Source organism: Podarcis raffonei, chromosome 9 (genome assembly GCF_027172205.1).
Source record: "Podarcis raffonei isolate rPodRaf1 chromosome 9, rPodRaf1.pri, whole genome shotgun sequence".
NCBI classification, from domain to species: domain Eukaryota; kingdom Metazoa; phylum Chordata; class Lepidosauria; order Squamata; family Lacertidae; genus Podarcis; species Podarcis raffonei.
The window spans coordinates 55,189,620-55,210,186 of NC_070610.1; the positions used below are offsets into that span (position 1 = coordinate 55,189,620).

General features: G+C 39.2%; 1 protein-coding gene across 4 annotated transcripts in view; it reads left to right on the forward strand.

The window, feature by feature from the left end:
- The first annotated feature begins 4 nt into the window (after positions 1-4).
- The window catches only part of ZGRF1 (zinc finger GRF-type containing 1), a 29,639-nt gene continuing 9,076 nt past the window's right edge, over positions 5-20,567 (forward strand). Inside the window, exons 1-18 of one of the 4 annotated variants that reach the window (XR_008332263.1) lie at positions 5-348; positions 1,938-1,990; positions 2,206-2,288; positions 2,393-2,449; positions 2,905-3,090; positions 3,808-5,950; positions 6,434-6,513; positions 7,145-7,243; positions 7,869-8,054; positions 9,005-9,140; positions 10,287-10,942; positions 11,789-11,921; positions 13,579-13,757; positions 15,037-15,224; positions 15,768-15,907; positions 17,204-17,350; positions 18,790-18,904; positions 19,692-19,942. Coding sequence is in view for 3 of the 4 variants with exons in the window: in XM_053403741.1 (XP_053259716.1) it covers positions 1,972-1,990; positions 2,206-2,288; positions 2,393-2,449; positions 2,905-3,090; positions 3,808-5,950; positions 6,434-6,513; positions 7,145-7,243; positions 7,869-8,054; positions 9,005-9,140; positions 10,287-10,942; positions 11,789-11,921; positions 13,579-13,757; positions 15,037-15,224; positions 15,768-15,907; positions 17,204-17,350; positions 18,790-18,904; positions 19,692-19,942 (4,798 nt within the window). In the remaining variant the exon portion in view is untranslated. The remainder of the gene's footprint in view (positions 349-1,937; positions 1,991-2,205; positions 2,289-2,392; positions 2,450-2,904; positions 3,091-3,807; positions 5,951-6,433; positions 6,514-7,144; positions 7,244-7,868; positions 8,055-9,004; positions 9,141-10,286; positions 10,943-11,788; positions 11,922-13,578; positions 13,758-15,036; positions 15,225-15,767; positions 15,908-17,203; positions 17,351-18,789; positions 18,905-19,691; positions 19,943-20,567) is intronic. The other 3 variants (XM_053403741.1, XM_053403742.1, XM_053403743.1) reach the window with 3 other exon arrangements.

Below are 20,567 nucleotides of genomic sequence, written 5' to 3' on the forward strand. Positions count from 1 at the left end.
GGCTTCGTGGATCTATCACCTATTTCTCTTCCCTTCTGAGGGTGCGGCAAGGCGACGTTTCCTATCGCCCGCTCTATCCGCGCCGACTCTATGATGAACGCTTCGCTATTGGCTGACGGCATTGGAGACGCTCCTCGGCGTTAGGCTCTCTCGGCTGACCCTCGCGTCGCGCGGAAAGGGCGTCATCGCCGTCAGCTGGCCGAGCGGGAAACTTCAGAAACTGGGAGAACCTGCGTCGGGTGTGGGCGGGAGAGAGAGAGCCAGGCCGAAGCGCGCGACTACGGTCAGGGCTCGCGAGTGGGTCGCTCTCTTTTCTGAAGGCAGCCGGGCTCGGAAGCCGAGTCTTCGGTTCGTTCGTTCACCTTTTGTCGAGGGTGGCCGGCCGGGGACAGCGACTTCGGGGGGCGGGCGGGATTTATTTATTTATTGAATTTATATACAGTACCACCCTATATCCGGAGGTTTCGGGGCGGTTCACAGAACAAAATCAAAATATAAAACTACGAAATATATAATCAAAATAAAAACAACAACAATCCAATAACCCCCCTCCCCAAGAAAAGCCACCTTTTAAAAGAACATAGGATGTCAAGATTACTTGTCTTAATCTACCTCACAGGATTGTTGTGAGGAGAGAGAGAGAGAAAGGAAGCGCGTAGGGGGAGAGAATGACTTATGCTTCCTTAAATTCACTGGAAGAAAGCTGGGATGTAGATATAATAAAATAATAAACGAAATGGCAGATGTGGCACAGTGCTGTCACTTGCTCACTAGGATGGGGTGGGACGAGGCAGAGTGGCGGCAAGGCCAGAGAAAAGCACTGCAATAGTGCTACTCTTTCATTGCACTGCCCCATCTCTTTCCCTTATTAAATATATTTTTCAACTGCTTGAGCGTTTTTAAAAGTTTCAAAACAAAAATGAGTATTGGCGAAGGATGGGCAGAAGGTTGGCTGGGATCTAAAGTACTGGTAGATATCTGGGCGATTTGAAGTAGATTGGTAAGATTTTCTAATGCTAATTGTTCGGCAGTAGCAACAACAAAATGATCCTCCCCAATTATACTAAGGAAATGAGAAAAGTACTGCAAACTCTATCCAGTTTGTCAGAAAAAATCTATGTGTTTAGAGTTCCAGAATTCTAAGTGTATGTATTTTGCACCTGTCTCTCGCTGATGGATCTGACTGATCTCAGGGTCCTTTATTTTCTATTAGTACATCCTGCCATCTGTTGACCCCTGTTTTAGAGGAGATAAGTGTGTGATACATTGATTTCAGCAGGGTTCAGGACTTGGCTGCGCTCTCTCACTTCCCTTGTTCCCAAAAGAAACCTTTTGCCTGCTGCTGATAGTCCTGTAAACATGGCATCAGTACTAAATGACTTTTTTATAAATGATATTTCTCATTAGAAATGATTATTCCCATTTTAGATTTGTGGTCAATGAACTCAACTAGTTAGCAGATTAATCAAGATATCATTTTACAGATTTAATGTTTTTTAAGAGAAACGTACTGTATTGAAATGTGAGACACCTTGTGGTAGTTGTATGAAAGTGAGGCTAACTTAAAGAAAACACTTTGCTTTAGATTACTGTAGAATCTTTAAAATCAGCAAAGCTCAACATTAATTTTTAAACTAAGGGTCTGCTGTTGATACAGCTGATGAATGTCTCTCATGCTTAACTACTAAGGTATAAGTTCTTTACAAACTAAACTGGAACTAAGCTCCATTGAAAAATGGACATATATAGGATTACACTGAGAAGACATAAATGAGATTGTACTTTAAATTGCTTTTTTAACTTCAAGGAATTTGGATTGCAGTTAAGGGGTTATGGAATGAGTTATAGGAAATATTTATTTAAAAGGGAATGCATGTGTGTCTGTGGTTTCTGGACATTAAGTTCAATTGCTTTAAACAGGATATTATTTCTTTCAGATGGTATGAAATTTGGAAGTGCAAGCTAGCTGTGATGGCTTCTCAGGAATTTACTGTGAGTTTCTGATATTTCAACAATATATTATATATAACAATATTCCACATACATCAGGATGACATGGCATTTTATGAACAATATAACATCTTTGTCACTCCATTCAGCCCCAGAAAAGCCCTCTAAGATGGCTCACAAATAAAGTATAATACGGTGAAATATAATAAAATTAATTTTGAAATGTCACTGAAATGTTTGTTTATATATCAAAACAGGTTTTATACACACACCAAAAGACTAAAAAATCTAAAGTGTGGCAAGACGGAATTTTGAAGTCCCTTCTAGGGGGCAATAAGGTAAAATATTGATTAATAAAGTATTATACTGATACCATCTGTGGGTGTTACTGTTTTGTTGCTCAATGAAATACTATTCTATTTTTCTTTCTGCTGTAATACAGGCAACTTTATGTGATGACAAAGGACAGGTTTTGGATAGCATATTTCTGAAGTTCCAGGTACATGCTTTTAATTTTCCTTATTTTTTTTTACTTGATTAGCAATTCTGGAAGACAGGTTGCTTGTTTAGTTGATCCAATCTCTGCTGGCTTATCTTGGTCACATTTGTTGAGGCCCATGGAAGGGAAAGAAGAAAGCCAGCAGGGTTTAAAGTGCCTGCTGTTGCTGTCCAAAGTGCCAGGAAAAAACACAGCATTTTTTTGCCGTCATCTTCCTGCAACAGGCAACTGATATTCTTTCACCCCCTTCCTCCTCAGGGATAGGTGTGGGTGGGGATGAAGCTTTCTTTTTCTCCATTGTTGAGGATGAAGGAGGAAATGAAAACTTCAGACCTTCAATTTGGTATATATACGCATTGCATATATAACGAAATGGTGGAAGTTGTATTAATGCATTATGTGTTGCATTCAGTATGCATTCATATATACTCACTACTACATATTTATCTCTTTAGGTAAAGCCGGGAGATGATTTAGAAAGTGAGAAATATTTAATCACAGTTGAAGCTGAGAAAACTTCTGAAACTGGTTTTAGTGATCAGCCAAAGAACACAGAAGTACCAGTGTTAATAAGAAATCATTTGAAGTCTTCTGCCTCTTCATCTCTGCGTCTGCCAGTTGGCCTAAAACGAAAACATACTGTATGTCATTCTTTCTCCCTCTCCTTTTTACACTCATACAATGTAGAAGGAAGCCTTTTGAATAAGTGAGAGAGATAGAGATCTATAGCTAGTTAGAAATTTGGGGGGGGGGGAAGAGTAAAAAAAACCCCAACTCTGATTTTTTACAATTTGAACTGCATGTGACAGTTTCATAGATGATCATTTTTATCTCTAGCCTCTTAAGTACAAAGTGTGTTACAATATAAGGTGTCCAAAGTCACTTACTATATTGCTCATTGGATAACACCAGTGATTATAATGCATAATCAGGCAAGTGAAACACAGTAAATGGAAGCAAATTGTGCAAGGGGATCCATCAGCTATAAAGTAGGAAGTGCTTTGTGGACCCTGAGTAATTGAGTGGGGTGCCCATGCCCACTGCTGGCTGAAAGTTACTCTTGGGGGAATGTGCCTTGGGTTGTAAAATCCATATAATACATGGAACTGCACATCATTGTTTCCTGGGCTCAGGTGGGGACCCTCTTTACTATTAAGGAGATTGTAAAAGTTATTTTATCCTACTTAGATGTACTCAGCTTTTGTTACATAAAAAACACGTGCTTTTCAGTCTTCTTAGTTTAGCGATTCAGTAAAATATTGCATAATAAATACAGAAATATAGTACATATTTCTACTTCTTAATTCTAAAACTTCAATTGTTAAACTTCCCACAAACTGAAAATATTCTCTTCTTAGGGTTTCCAAGGGCCACGGCAGGTGGAAAAGAAAATGACAACAATGGAAGTATCTGCAGCAGTAGCATCACCTTCATCCAAGGATCCTCATTCATCCTTCCCTTCTCAGTTCTATGCCAGTTCCCCTTTATTTTCTGTCCCTTGCAAGACTAAGTTACACTCAGAATTGAATCAGAGCGCTTTCAAAGTGAATGGCTCAGATGCTGATTCTGTCATTCCATCCGCTTTTACTCACAAAGTGGTACAAAGTAGAATCCTTAGTACTGACGGTGAAGATGCTGAATATTTGAAGCCAGGATTTCAACTGGATAATGGAATGGACAAATCAATCTACCATGCAAGTAACAGTGTGGCAGTTTTGCAGAATGCCAGGAGTAAAGCACAAATCTTAGCAATTCTGAGCGGGGGACAAAAACATTCTAAAGTTTCAGAGGATGAAACTAATATATCATTGGGAAATCAATCACCAGCATTGATGAAATCAGAATTCCGTCAGGAAGGCTCACTTTTATCTGAATCATCAAGAAGCACAGAGTCTTTCTTCAAAGAAAAGATGGCACCTCTTTTGAGCTCTGCAAACCACACAACCAAAGAAACCATTAAATACATAGCACCACTGCATTTCTCAGAAAAAAATGTAAAAACAAAAAGCCGATGGGATGTATATTTGCCATTGTCTTTAGCTGAAAAGTCTCCTGACAAAGTTGAGGGAGAATACAATGATAAGAATGCTAGCGATCTTCAGGACTTGAAGGAAGATGGCACTGATAATAGGAGCCAATGCACTGAGGACCATAAAAAAATTCCAGAAGTGCCTGTTTCCTTGGAAATCAATATGTCTCCTGTCAGTAATAGTTCCGTCAAACACCAACCACATAGTATTGTACCAGCTGAATCAATTGTGTGGAAAGAGAATGGCACAGTTTTATCATCTGTTGATAGTATGAATTACTCAGGTTGTAATGCTGATAAACTCTCCACATCCAATAAATGCACAGAGATTGATAATTTGGATGGGTTTTGCCATCAGCCGCAAAATGAATCTTATCCAGTAATATATTCTGAACGTTTCTCAAATAATTCTGCAGATGAAGAGTTTGGTGACACAGAAAAGCAGTTTATAGAGGTTAACTTCAATCTGTTGGATAAACTAGAGTTTAGTGACACAGAGGATGGAAAACTTCATACCAACCACACACTTTCACAAGGTTCAGCATGCTTTAAAGAGAAAACTGAAGCACCATTTGAGACCGGTGTTCAAGTGAACAGTAACATAAAAGCTTGTAGTAGTCAAGGGGAAGATAATGTGCGGCTCACATTTCTGCAAGATGGAGGTGTGAATTATCTCTCAGAATGCCAGTCACTGCAAGTTTGTGATGAAATCTCGGAGGAACCTAACAAGAAGGAGGAAAATAGTGCAACTCTTCCATTTTTTAAAAGGCTGCCACATTCAGAGGCTATAATTGTTGATGAAAAGGTAGAGACAAATGCAATAAATATCCAAAATACATGTAATCACAGAGATCTTGGTACAGACTTGTTAATGGTTAATGATATGGACTGTGATGCGAATGATCATGAATATCCTAATCCAACAACTTGTCTTGCAAAAGGGAATGTTCCTGCTATTTTACATGGTTGCCTCATGGACAAAAGTAATGAAGAAGGTATTGAGGTTGAAGCAGGTAATTCCCAACCTAGTTCCTTAGGTATTTGTCATAACAACATGAAACAGAGCAATCATTTGCTAGTCCTCACTGAAAAATACAATATTTCTCATGGTTCCCCTCAGTATATTTCAGACAAAAATGATGCTGCTTCAGAAAAAAATCTGGATTTGAGGCAACTCCCTCATCCCTTAACTTGTGAGACTTCAGATGAATCACAAATGGATCGAAATGAAAATGCAGTTAATAACTTGGATTTTTTTAACAAGTTCAGTAAATATGAAGGAAAGGATTCTATTTGTGTTGAATCTTCACTTGACTCTTCAAGCCTTCCCCAGCTGGTAAATGGTTTCAGCCTGTTAAAATCACTTACAGAACATAGCACAGCCTTAGAAAGCCTGCAAATGACAGAGGAAAGTACTTCTTTGCTACCGCGGGAGAGACTAAGAAAAAAACAAAAGCCAACAGGACCTGAAGGTTATTAGCTTCTATTTTTAATTTTTTTTTAGAATTTTGTTTTGAAATATTGATTGTACTTTTCTACTGGTTTTCCTAGTTCATTTTTCTAGAATGGAAATGTAAGGAGAGCTAATTCATTGTCAAAAGCAGTTTTGTTCTGCATGTGAAACAGTCAGTCTCCTTGATTATCCTGAAATAAAAGAGATAATACCTTACTTTAGAATAGGAATGGGGAACCAAGTCCAGCAACTTAATGGTAAACAGATATGGTTTACGGTAACATCAAAACAAGGCCAGTGGATTTCTTTGCAGCATGTTTGTCACTGATGTGGCTAATAATTCTAAAATAAAATATGTGTAGTTAGCACCTAACATTCCTATAAGCAATAGCATTGACTTTGAAAACATCACTCAACTTGAATGCAAGATAGATCTTCAATATTTTTTATCACTGAACTAGCTTCATGGCTGAGGCTTATTGTGCTTTTCTCTCTTTTGTAGTTATGCAACAGTTTCCTGACGTTCCCCTTTCTGAAGATGTGCAGATAACATCTTGCCTGCATTTTGGTTCTCCTAAAATGGTAACCTTTTTGGACTTTTGTAATTCATCACTAATAGCTTTTATGTAAATATCCCATTACACAAGCTGAAGGCCCATCTACTTGTATGTATTTTCCACCTCACTGTCGTCTTCTGTGTTCCTATCAGCCACCCCCTCTGAACGCCTTAAAACTGGCTGCAGAGAGTCAGAGACCTCTGCAGCAAGTTTTGTGAGATGGAGTCAGAATTGCCAACACTACTGCAGACTCATTGGGGCATAAAAATAAAAAAAATTAAAGTAATAGTAATCATCATCATAAATTGTGGGTATTGGAAAAAACGTATTTCATTTGATAAGTTCACTGCTTCATCGTGGTAAAGAAAATTTTGAGATGAGATCGTTTGTAGGAGAGGATTGCAATAGGTAAAGGACAAGATAGAACATTTGCTCTACTCCAGTATGGAAATTCATTTTTCCTACACAAATGTAAAATAGATTTGTGGGGCTTTTGCTCAGATATAGTTGTTGTTTTAAGAAATTGCAAATTGTATTGCCATTCAGCCTTCTGAAGGCAATGAGCTGGTTGTATTATATCACTGCATTGCAAAATGAGACTGTGCTAAGTACAGAATGGTGCATCCTTCTCTTGACCCGTTTCTGATCATTTCCAGAATGCTTCCTCAAACACTGATGCAGAGAAGCCCACAGCAGCTACAGTAAACATGCTACATGACCAGGTTCCTTTTGAAGTGGCTGACAGTCAAACGAAGGTATAGCTTACAAAGAGATGACTTGGAAAACCTCCCACAGGCAGCACCCCCAAAACTTGCACTGCTTCCATGCACCTCAGGACCTGTGTTTCTCAGACTACTTTTGAAACTGGAATTTTTAAACAGCAGTTTGTAATATGACCTGGAGGGCCAGGTGTTCAGCAATAAGAAGTAAAATGTTCCACAGTCTGTGGAAGCTCTTCAGCACACCTAAACAAGCTTTTTGGATCTTGGGTACTAACTGTTCATTGACTGCATTAAAGTTGCCATCTTATCTCTTATTTTATCATTGAAGGTTAATTTTCAGTGGTATAATGAATAAGTATTCTTAGGATGGCCTCCTAACCTCTGATGCTGATGGCTGAGGTTTGCTTAGAATAGTTGTTAGGCTTCTCTCATCCAGCAGAGATGAGTAGAAAGCCCTGGGGTGGGGCTGGAATATGGATCTGTTGAGTGGCCCCAAACCCAGGCTTGTTGGCTCCTGGCTGGCGTTCCAAAAATGTGTGACAATCCACTTCCCACCTTCTACCCTGGCAGGCCCAAGCAACAAATACTTTGTGCTAAATTGTAGTTCTTTGTTCTCCTATGATTTCCTTTTATTAATCTATCTCTTAAATATATGTAGCTAGTTGAATTTCAAGGGTACCAAGTGAGAGGATCTGCAGCTAGTGAGATAATGATGAGAGTACCCTCTTCACATCTTAGATGGGATCCACAGGCTGATATGACAGAATTTGAACTTGCTACAAAGGATGGCTGTTTTTTCTCAGCCCAAGAACTAGGCAGCCCCGTGCTGCCTGGCTTTATTCAGGTAAACCGTAGAATGCTTTTTATAGAAAGGTTTATTTAATCAATGAACATGTGGCAAAAATGTGAAATAATTTATTAAGGGACCATAAACATGGTTTAAAAGTTGTAAATAAGGACCTCAGTTGGCCCATTCCTGACATAAATCTGTCAATGACTTCTCTGAAAACGTGTTCATATACTTAATTCCCTTGGTCCTTCTGGTGCATTAAACATGTACATGTGCATTAGTATGTACATGGTGCCACCTTTTAATCCCTCTTCAAAATTCACTGTTTCTGCAAACCCTGGTTTAGTCTGCATTTTCATGGGGTAGCCAAAAACAATTATGTTTAACTATACCTGCTCACATCTATCATTTCCTAGGCTTGTTTCTCTCTCCATTTTGTTATCTTTCCCTCTGTTGATTTTAGATTTTCTCTTGTTTTGGGGAGTAAGGATCCTGCTTTCTTTTCTTTTCTTTCTTTCTTTCTTTCTTTCTTTCTTTCTTTCTTTCTTTCTTTCTTGGGAGCCAGTGTGGTGTAGTGGTTGAAAGCAGTAGACTCGTAATCTGGGGAACCAGGTTCGCGTCTCCGCTCCTCCACATGCAGCTGCTGGGTGACCTTGGGCTAGTCACACTTCTCTGAAGTCTCTCAGCTCCACTCACCTCACAGAGTGTTTGTTGTGGGGGAGGAAGGGAAAAGGAGATTGTTAGCCGCTTTGAGACTCCTTAGGGTAGTGATAAAGCGGGATATCAAATCCAAACTCCTCTTCTTCTTCTTCTTTCTTTTGCTTGAAACTCTGTAAAGCATTGTTTGAAATTTCTGTTGCATGACCAGGAGCCTGTTCATGTGATGTTTGGGTATCATTCATTATCATTGTTTTGTTGTTTTGTAATGAAAAGTAATGTGAAAGATCTAAGTGCATTCAGCTGGGTGTGCTTGTTTTTTTAGCTTTACAATTGTTTCTCTGCAGTCTTCACAGCCTCCTGACTGCCACTTTCCCCCAAATTCAAGCAGTGAAAAGGCAGTGATAGAAGCAGAAGAAAACGATTTCCTGGTGACAAGGGTATCTCCAGATTTACCTATGGACAATGCAAAAAGCTTTTTCCGTAAGAATGTTTTGTTTGTTATTGTTGTAAATAATGGTTGTGCCAGCAGACATAGCAAGGGGGGAAAGTAGGCACCCTTCTGCAGAAGTTGGCTTGCAAGTGTTGGATACCAGAGTGATAGATCTCAGATTCTTATAGCCTTGCAATGAGATAATATGTACATTCTGAGCATTCTCAGCCTGCTTTGATTACGTGTACATATTGTAAGCTTTTAGACAATGGGATTTTTTTGTGTGGCTTAGAATTGTTATTGGAACAAATGACTTGGACTCTGCCTCCCCACCCCCCGTGAGTGGAAGAGATCCTTCTGCTCATGGAAGGACATCTTTTGTGAGTTCCATTCTTCTTCTATGAACAGATGCTTCTTTCATTCATTGAGTTTAAGATTAGGATCCAAGCCAGTGTTTCCTTCTACACCTCAATTATTTTCTCCAGTACGAAACAGCAAACAAGTTTAACAAGTGAGAATCTAAAACATAGTGTTCTGGTGTATCCCCAGCTCATAACAAGAGTGCTCCTGTTTAGGATCTCAGCCACGCTTGGAAAGGAGTCCTTTATGAGTTGGTGAAAGGAGGAAGGAGACCCCTTTCCCCCACGCCATCCTTCTGAAACCTTCCTCTTTTGTGTTGTATATCACTGAATGGCTCTGGCTGAGGTCTGACTATCAGCACTGAGCTGTCCCAGGTAGAATACAGTTGTACCTTGGAAGCCGAACGTCTTGGTTCCCGAACAAATCGGCTCCTGAATGATCGAAACCTGGAAGTGAGTGTTTTGAACGATTTTCAAAAGCCGAACGTCCAGCACAGCTTCCAATTGGCTGCAGGACATTCCTGCAGCCAATCAGAAGCTACGCTTTGGTTTTTGAATGGTTCCGGGAGTCAAATGGACTCCCGGAATGCATTCTGTTCAAAAACCAAGGTACCACTGTAATTAAGATACACGTTACTATCCACATCAATAACCTTTTCTCAGTTAACTGGCTACGCTAGGTTTGTCTTAATCTTTTGAGTAAGAAATGCAAATACAGCCAAAATCTTTGCTGTAGAAAAGTCAAGATTTAAGGAAATCAGAGTAGAGCGCCCAGGAAACTTGGAGGGAAGACATTGTTTTGAATATTGACACTTTCTAAAACTCTCTGCTTCATAGAGATGGAAGAGTCCAGCTGCCCAGAAGATGATGATATGTCTATACTCCTACTACCCCTTAGAGCACGAACTCCAGTTGTGACTGTACCTGTAGATGGAGAAGTTCCTGACTTAGTTTATTCCAGTGTAAAGACATGTGAGCGAGGCCAGCAGTCCTTTGGTTTCTCGGGAATAAGCATGTATGGCAAGTCAAAAATATTAGGGCCTGAGGACAGGATGTGTGAAACCTTTGTGCATGAAAAGTGTAGAGAAGAAAGACATGGGGTGATCACACAGTCTGCATTCCCTAATGTATCAGAACAAAAGAGACAAAGCAAGTGGCAGAAGTACCAAAACACAACTCATAGTGACTTGAGAACTCAAAACAGCAGCGAAGTGGTCATGACTGATGACATCCGAGCTGAGAGTGCCTTTGGAATGCCACTGCATGACATAGGAGAGGGTTGGAGTCATGCCATCAATGAAAGCCCTCCAGACTTTGGGCATCCGCAGATGCTGAAAAGCGTGCTTTGTAAACAGCAGCGAAACTTTAGCAGCCAAGATTCTGTTTCAGAAAGACAGAAACTTTCTCTGCACTTAAATCAGAATTTTTCCACTGAGGAAGGACTAAAGGTGCTAGGTCAGCTGAATTGCCACAGTTCAACCAGACACACCAAGGTATATAACTGTTCACAAAAGTCTTAGGAATAGATTTTGCCAAAGCAGCTTCCAAAAATAGTTGTGAATATTTGATAGTTTAGTCATATGTTCATCTATAAAGTGGTTTGTTTGTTTTTTACATATTCAAGTAGCATTTATGGCTCAATTTGAAATATTATATAAAGGAAATCAACCCTGGTCTTGCAGTTTTTTGTCTACATCAAAAAATATTTCACTATAGAACATCAGGTTCCCGACAATGCTTCTCTTACAAAGTCCTTGACCACCCACAGAAGTGGCCCAGTGGAGGTGGGAGTTATATGTCCTTGTACTGCATTATAGTCCTTAGGGTTGCTGTTTTTCTTGATTGCAGAAATGTAAAAGGGGCTTGCAAGCATCCTCTTCCTCTTGTTCCTGCTCAGTGTTTTGACTCAGCAGTGCAGCAAAGAACTGGACTGTCTCCCCTTGTATATGCATTGTCATGTAGTGCTGCAACCAGAGCAATGTCCCAAAAGTCCCCTTTGCTATTCACAAGATATCCTGCAGGTGGTGATGTATTTGAAGAGAGCTGAAAACCTGTTGCCATAGCAGCAGTTTTCCCACAGCTATGGTGACAAGTCTTTGCTCACCCAATCACTAACTGTGGCTCTGAGAAATGGAGAAGTAAATAGGCAGAAAGAGTGCAAACATGAGTGTAAATATCCCCATGATTGCAGTTTGTGGGATATTTAATGTCAGTGTGGAATAAGAGGGTGGTCAGTGCTCTAATTCTAATATGATATGCCTGAATATATGTTACCCATGTATTAAATCAGATGGAAAGGAAATATGATTTTACATGCATACCTTTTATTTATATTTCAGAACACCTGTGAATTGTTCTTTCCCAGTGTAGAAATGGTGAACTCTACCAATGTTCCTAAGAGACAGATGTATATCCCAGCTGAGTTTCAGTCTCCTGCACATTATAAGCAGGTTTTTACTTCTGCTTTGATGGGTATGACTAACACCTTTAATTTCCACATTGCAGTACATTCACTGATGGTTGTTCTTAGAGGGCAACAAAATCTGAGATAAAATATTGAGTGAGCGTCCTCATAACAGTTTTTTTCAAAAGTTGCCACATGGATTTGGCCTTCAAAAACACATTATCAGCCACCTCTGTGTTTGCTTGTGCAGTCTAAATTGCACCATCTCAGAAAATCTCACCTGTACCATTCTGTGCATTGTTTTCATTTTGGGTTAAAAGCAGTCAAAAGCTCCCTGTATTTTAATGGAGAAGCAATGCTGGAGAAGAGGATGTTTAACTGCTTTGTTCCATACCACTTTCCCAGTCTAAATTGCTTCTTGCAAGCTGCATTTCTCTCTCTCTCTTCCCACCCCCACCAACCAAAATTAACAAACTTTTAGGGGACCAATTTAGAATGGGCAGAAGGATTAAATTTCCCATAATTGCTGTTCACCCCAACATTTAAGTGCAAATTTGTTTTTAAGTGCAAATAAGGCCATCAGGAGTTCTAACTATGGTTCCTCAGCATAATACGTAGTTTTCCTTGGGAAAAACAAATGGTATACCAAAAGATACATGACTGAAGCAAGGAGCCCATAATATACAGTATGTTACATATGAAGTACGAATGAGAAAAAATTATAAAAGCCACAAACCCATGGATAAGCAGAATGCAGGACTTTGGCTTTATTTAGATGCTTCATTGCCAGTGCTCTGGGAGTAGGTGAACTGCAGTTGCTGAGCTTGGAAAACCTTCAAAACATTTGCTATTGTTCAAAGTATTGAACCTAAAATTGTGGAAAACGTATTTGATTCTTCCTCTAAGTCAGCAATCACTATACGGTCAAATAATTCCAGGGTGTTTCAGCCACTGCCTGAAGACAATTCGCAAGTTGTTATTTCTGGGGAGCCACTTTGTGGTAACTATTTATTTACTTACTTCATTTATGAATTGCTTCCTATGCAACGTTCTGAAGTGATTTATCCATAAAAACATCAACAACAAAAAACACATTTAAAAACAAGATCAAGTGCAAAACAGGTATAAACTGGGGGCAAAACTCTCCAATTAAAAGGCTTATTGTAAAGGGAATGTCTTCAGTAGGCACCTGTTTCTCATGTAATGGGAGTTCCAAATGGTTGGTGCTGCCACACTAAGGCCCAATTCCTACAGAGTATAGAATTGGCTTCCTGGTTGGGTACATAAGGGGTGAGATGGTCTTTTAGGTACACTGGTCCCAAAGTGTGTATGACTTTCTACCAGTCCCTTGAACTTAGCCCATTGACTAACTGGAAGCTAGTACAATTCTTCCAGGTGTGGTGTAATATGATGGTGATATTCTGCCCCAGTTAGCAGCCAAGCCACTGCATTTTGCACTAGCTGCAGCTTCTTGAGCCAATCCCACAGGTAGTTCCACATGGCACATTTCAGTAATCCAAACTGGTGGTTACCAAAGCCTAGATTTTAAAAGTGGTTCCATTACCTTTAAAGAGTCGCAATGAGAAACTGGTTAGCTTTCTGGAGGAGCTCAAATTAACAATATTTGACACACAAAGGAGTTGTATTTACAGTTAATAGGTTTTCCCCACTACACTGAACTTTTTTTAAAAAAAATACTTTTTATTGTTTCTATTTTGTGTAAAGAACATTTAAACATATTGCTGTTTGAGCTGTCGCAAAAACTACACCGAGCTCTGGAAAAAGTGGATATATCCTTCTATACCTCAGTGAAAAGAGGGCAAGGACAAGAGAATTCAGCCCCACTCTGCAACCACAAGATGGCGAGTAAACTTGTTACGGTTAAAAAAGAAGGTCAAAATAAGGTAAGTTTCTTGAGTAATCTCAAGTGTACTCTACAGAAATATTACAATACATGCTGAAGGTCATTTCATACATAAGTCCATAGATTTATATATTTTTGTAAAACTGAATGGTTAGAATATCTAAATTGCTGCATATAGAATTGTGTTTAATGAATGAGCTTACATTTTTATCATATACATCAGTATTATTAAAAATGATTAATTACTATGACAGTGGGGGGGGTGGACATCATAATAATGAGATGCTGTAGTACCCCACTCTTATGCTAATTTATTTGGATTGCGGTCCCCCTAATTTAAATGCAACATGTTTCAGAATAAATGGGTTCAGGGCACAACTAGATGTAATAATGGGTTGCATTCCTGGTTTTGTTTATTTCGCTGCTAAGCATATGCTATGTTAATTTTCAATAGTGTGATTGGTTTTTTTTTCAGGGTGTTGTCCAAAAAGTGGGGGGCTCTTTCTGGATCTGTTAATCTTGGGAGTGTTCTCAGTCATTGATCAATGCAGCTAGAACTTAATGGGATATGACTTTTCAAGAGTACTATCCACCCAATGTCAAGCTCTTTTAAGGCTCATTTATGTCAAGGGGAATTGGGAATGGGTTTCAAGATGTGAGAACTGTAAAGTGCCTAACTTTGGCTGAATCGTGGATAAGGGATAAAACTGCAGAAAGTTACACTTGACATTGGCAAGTGGGTTAATGATTTCTATTGCTCAAATTCTAAGCCTTAAAAAATGATAGGCAAAACGACTAAATGACGAAACAACATACCGTAAGTTTTACCAGGTACAGGGGAATCCCCACGTAAATGCAATCAGCACGTCCTCTCCAACTTGCACGCGTGCCAAGAACAGTGCTGAAAGGGGGCAGGGGCGGAACGGGGGAATTCCACTTACACATGCCCTGATGCGGAACCCCCGAGTAAGTGGGGATCCCCCTCTACCCCACAGGGGAGCTGCAGAAAGAATATGGTTGGTAAAGGGAGCCATGGACTACAAAAGGTTGAAAACCTCTGCCAAAACTGTAGACAAAGAAGTGCTAAACAGAAACAACGCAACAAAGGCAGACAATTTCAAATCATGGGTGCCACCACATGGAATAGCTTTCCTGTGGTTACTGATCTTGCTGTTGAGGAACCATGGCTCTATGAAGCTTAGTTTTCCCTAACTTTCACAACCTTTTTCAGAAGTGAAGTTTAATACTTTTAATGAGCTGGTGTACGGTGGTCAGCCTGTTCCATATAACTTAGCTTTTGGGCTTGCATTTTGTTCTAGGGCCGCCTTTTCTACGCCTGTGATGCTCCTAAAGGTAATCGATGCAATTTTTTTAAGTGGCTAGAGGATGTAAACCCTGGACAGAAGGAAAGTAGGCCTGGTGTTGTACTTCACGACACAAAGAGTATTGGAACCTACCTCAGGAGTCAAAATGTTTCCCTCTATGAAGAATGCCAGCTTCTGATGAGGTATGTTAACTAAACATGAGTATTACTGCCTGGCTCAGTAGAAATTGAGCTACTGGTCTGACATCATACTTCGTTAGAGAAAGGTAATAATCACAGTGTTCTCTGCTACTTCAGACTTGATCTTTTCACATTATTTTGCAAAAGTGTCCGTATAAAAAAAAGCCCCAGTATTACCTGAGAGTATCAGGGCAGGTAGCGTGGAGACCCAGTAAGAGCAAGGTAATGGCACAGATTCATAGAGCTACTTTACCTCAGCTTTAATATTTGTTACGCAGCATAGTGTTCAAGAAATTCTTCCCTGAAACAACTTGAGTGTATGAAACTGTTTGGATACTTTTAAATCATCATTTCTTAATATTAATGAAGAGTTTAATAGTTATTTAATCAATATTGCATGTGGTATGTGTGGTTGTTCACATAATTTAGTTGGTTTTTTTTACTCTGCTGCAGTCTTCTGGTAAATCAGTATTTGTGTCAAATCTAAAGCCAGCCCAGAAATCATAATGTCTTATTCAGTATATTTCTCTCTCTTTTTTTTAATAGGAAAGCCTTTGATATTCAAAGGAAACAATTTGGTAAACTGAAGAAATTCAATATTGCAAATGCAAACCTTGATTGCGATTCTAAGAGCAAATTATATCTTAAGCTGAACCAAAAGGAGCACTCATCTGCATATAGCAAAGGTGGGTAGACTCTTGTCATCTTACTGTAACGGAGCAAAACGTAACTAAAACCATTGATATCACACATAGGAGCCTCAGTTATTTTGAAGTATATTCACATTAAGATTTGTCTTTGGAAATACTGCATATGTGTGTGTATGTGTACATATATCCATTTTCAGGGTGTTGACTTGCATAGAGGAAAGGATTTCCATTTCCAGTGTGGCCTGATTTATATAGCTCATACATAGTTTTCTGTTCAAAGGCATTGCACCCTGACCTTTATGCTATACATTGCTTCTGTCTAGTGAAATGAACTCATTTAGGAAAGTGGTGCCTGAGACTGTATAGGCAGTCCTCTCTCTAGTTCTAGTGACCAAACAAGATTAAATGGTAATATGTCTTGCTAATTAAGTTTGAACAGCGTTGTTTCCTTTTTTAAAAGACACATGATTCTCACGCAAATGGATGCAGCTTTCAAAGGAATACCATATCAATTTCATGACACAGCACCTGTGATGAAAGAAATACTAATTAATCTTAGTATAAGATGTAAGAGAATACATGAGAACACTTACTACTGACTGTGTCAGAAAAGTGAGATGTGTGAAGACTACTTGTAGCTCCTCGATACTTTGGTTACTAATAGATTTTGTAGCTTCAATCCACGGTTAGCATAGCACATCTTCAGTTGCAGTCTTTTTTTTTTTGCAGGGGTTGGGGAGGGACCGCTATTCTAGATATATCAAATAACTGATAAGGCTGTCGCTTTGTTAGAATTAATCCTGGTATCCTGGAATTGTCCTTTTGTTTATGCCTTAATTGGTTAAAAAGTGGGTTATTGCTACAAGTGGATAATCTACATATCAATTCAATTTCATTTTATAAATTAACCTGTGTAGGCAGTTGTCATAACTTCCCACCCCCATTAGTGCAAGATTAAAGTGCCACACAGAACAAAAATTAAAACAAACCTTGGGGAAAAGCTCTACAAACTTAAATACAAATCTTGAGACTACGTTAATACTTAATATGAAAATAGATATACTGTACAATCTATGTTTCTATTCAGAAGTAACCCCCATTCTTTCAATAGGATACATAGGATACCTAATATTGCAGCCAAAATTTACCTGACACTGTTTAGTTAAAGAAGGCAAAGCACACAAGACTCCTCTGGAACAAGCAGAACTAGGAAGTAAAAAATAAGATGGGACATAACTTATTTTCTGCAAAAGACTTAGTCCAGATTTGATTTTGTCCATTCAGAAGCTGGTGATTTGATGCAACTGATAAAACTCATTTACTCATTGACAGATGATCTTTGGGTTGTTTCCAAGACTTTGACCTTTGCACCCTTGGATACTTTCATTGCAAGCAGTGTTTTCTTCGGACCATCCTCTAGCAATGAATTGGAGTTGGTACCTCTCAAAGGTTACAGTCCCTCAAACTGGCGCTCAGATAGTAAGATGTTTTTTTAAAAATCAACATCTTCGTACAGATGATTCAAATTCAAAATACAGCCAACTCTTAATATGTTATGAAACTGAATTATCAATTTCTCAAACTTGGTATGCTAAAGGGAAAAAAGCCCAAGAGAAATGATGGAAAGATGAAAGATCTAATAGGCGTGAAGGAAATGCCCAGAACAATTTTTTAATTGCCATAGAGATGTGATGCTACAAGTGAAATAATGTTAATTTGAAAAGCTTATTAAATGGTATTCATATGTTTGGCCCTTGAAAGTTGAGTAATGTTTTCATTTATTTAACTAATCCTAAAGTGAGATATCTGGTAGCTTGGGGAGAGGAGGAAAGCAGGGGTGGAGATAGTGTAATAATGAATTGGGTAGAAACACAATTGATTACCTTTCTTGGAGGCTCACAGACATGGCTGAAAGTGTATGGACAGCATACATAGTGACAGATATAAGAAACAGGGGAACTAAGTACAGTGGTACCTAGGTTTTCGAACATAATCCATTCTGGAAGATCATTTGACTTCTGAAGTGTTCGAAAACCGAGGTGCAAAGGGTGGCCAGCAAATTCCATGGAGAAAATTGAAAATAACTCAGCGGAAGCCGTTTGACTTCCGAGGTGCATTCGAAAACGGAAGCATTTACTTCCGGGTTTTTGGCGTTCAAAAACCGAAATGTTAGGCTTCCGAGACGCTCAGTGGGTAGTATCACAATGCAACATATGAACCCTCCTATATGGGTTCATATTAGTAGTGAGTGCAGCTATAACAGGCAGAGAAATGCAGAAATGTAAAAGAATTTATTTAAGTCTTGCAACAGAGATGGTATGAAACAAATTAAAGCCTTGTTTTAAAACACAGTGAAAAATCATACTCTATTTGGAGTGTACATATTATAATTACCTTATCAAAATAGAATACCTTACATTGGTGTGAAGGGGAGCTTTTTCTAGTACAATACAGTGGTACCTCGGGTTACATATGCTTCAGGTTACATACGCTTCAGGTTACAGATTCCGCTAACCCAGAAATAGTGCTTCAGGTTAAGAACTTTGCTTCAGGATGAGAACACAAATCGTGCTCCGGCGGCACGGCAGCAGCAGCAGGAGGCCCCATTAGCTAAAGTGGTGCTTCAGGTTAAGAACAGTTTCAGGTTAAGAACGGACCTCCGGAACGAATTAAATACTTAACCTGAGGTACCACTGTAGTAGGTACAAGGAGTTGAATCTATATTGAGATCACAGTGGTGGTCAAAGGGTTGAATCCCCATGCCCTTTCTCCAGCCAGGGCCCTTAATCCAGATTAGTCCCCCTATGTCTGCTATTTACTTTTGGGGGGGAGGGGGCAAACAGTCATGCAAGTGTTAATTTTCTGTAGCCAAGTACATTTAGTTACTCTTCTTCCTTGTAACATTTCTTCTTCTTCAGTGATTGTTCATGCTTTGCTAGTTTGCAACGCTAGTACTGAGCTTACAACTTTGAGAAATATTGAAGAAAACATCCGTTCAGGCACTTTACCAATAATGGAGCATCTGCTAACAAAGTAGGTAGCTTTACTATCTATATTTCAGTTCAGTTTTTATAAACTGTAGATTGTACTATCATTTGAAATAGGTGGGAAAGGATAATGTTTTATGCTGCATAGAATGAACATTGCAAACTAATTTCTCTTTGGAAATATACAAGATAAGACTGTGCAGATACTATTAACAGCATATATTTGCACTCACTGTGTTCTGGCAATTTTCTGAAAACTAAGAAAACTTTCAAAAACCAAAGTGGAATGTATTTGTTTTAGTAAAATTACTTTAAGCACCTGTAGGTGAATTGTCATAGCTGCAAGATTCTGTATATTTAAAATCAGACAAAATAGGCGATGATGAAATTGTTTTGGTTAAGAATTACTTTTAAGAGGAGCACAATTTCCACTGCTCATGTGTGTGCATGTGTGCAACCCCCCCCCCAAAGTATTGAATTTGAGGTGGGGGGGGGACTGAAAAGGTGGCAAACTATTTAGATAAAAAGTAAAACAACTTGAAATGTGTGAATGTAGAGTCATACAGATCCTAATTTATTTTAAAAATGGATGCAGATTCATACATTTAGTGATGTAAATAAATTTCATTTAAAACTATATAGCTTAGTGATATTCAAAGTTAGACACATTGAAATAACTTAAATCTATTGGTTTCAGTGGGTCTACTCAGAGTATAACTAATGTTGGACACTGCCTTTTCACTCTCTCCTGATTTAAATCCTTTAATTAACACAGGTGTGATTTAATTATATGACAATTTGCCTCTAAATGTACCCAATATTGTACTTTTTAGGTCTTTTAAAGCTTCTAGTAGCCGAGTCAACAAGCGAAAATTTAAACCACCTGCCTTAAACACAAATACAATAACTACGGGAGCCCTGAGTCCAGAAACTATTATAAATCTGGCAAACAATATGATTCAGACATTTCATCTGAATAAAGATCAGGCTACGGCACTGATTCAGATAGGTGCCATGATGACATTGCAAGGAATCGATACAGAAACTGGGAAACGGCAAGCCCTTCCAATAACAGTCATACACGGTAAATTGTTTTATGCGAACTTAAATAGCTTGCTTCTACAGTTCTGTCTTTATTTCAAACATTTATTGGACTACCCTCACTTTGCCGGCAACTCCTCATTGCACCACCAAACAAGTGGTCAAGTGTGCCTCCAGCAAGAGCCCATGTTCAGCAGCCCATGGAAAGTCCTGAAAGAGGGTGCTGTGGAGAGGAGGAGGGCTTGAGCTGGCCTGGGGTCTACTGTTACTGCTTGATGATATTGGACCCAATTTGGATCTGATGGCTCCAGTGTGGCCCAACGCTTCTCCTACCCCACCCTTCCACCCAGTATGAGCAGATGGACTGCAAGGACCGTGGTGGCCCCATCACCCTGTTAAGTCCTGCCAGTCCTCGGTGGAGATTTAGATTGTAGCACCGTAGCTAAACTACTGCATAAATTTGGGCACTCCAGAATCATTGCTGGCCCCATGACAGAAAAACATTCCATGCTCCTTAAGTTAAGGATGTTCTACTTGCTGTTGTTATTATTTTTAATAATCTCCTTCCACACACGTCTAAAGGTGATATGCAAGTTATAACAAAACTTAGGAGAGAGTTTTGTCTCAACTTGCCACTATCACAGCACACTCAGATGATTTTGTTAGTG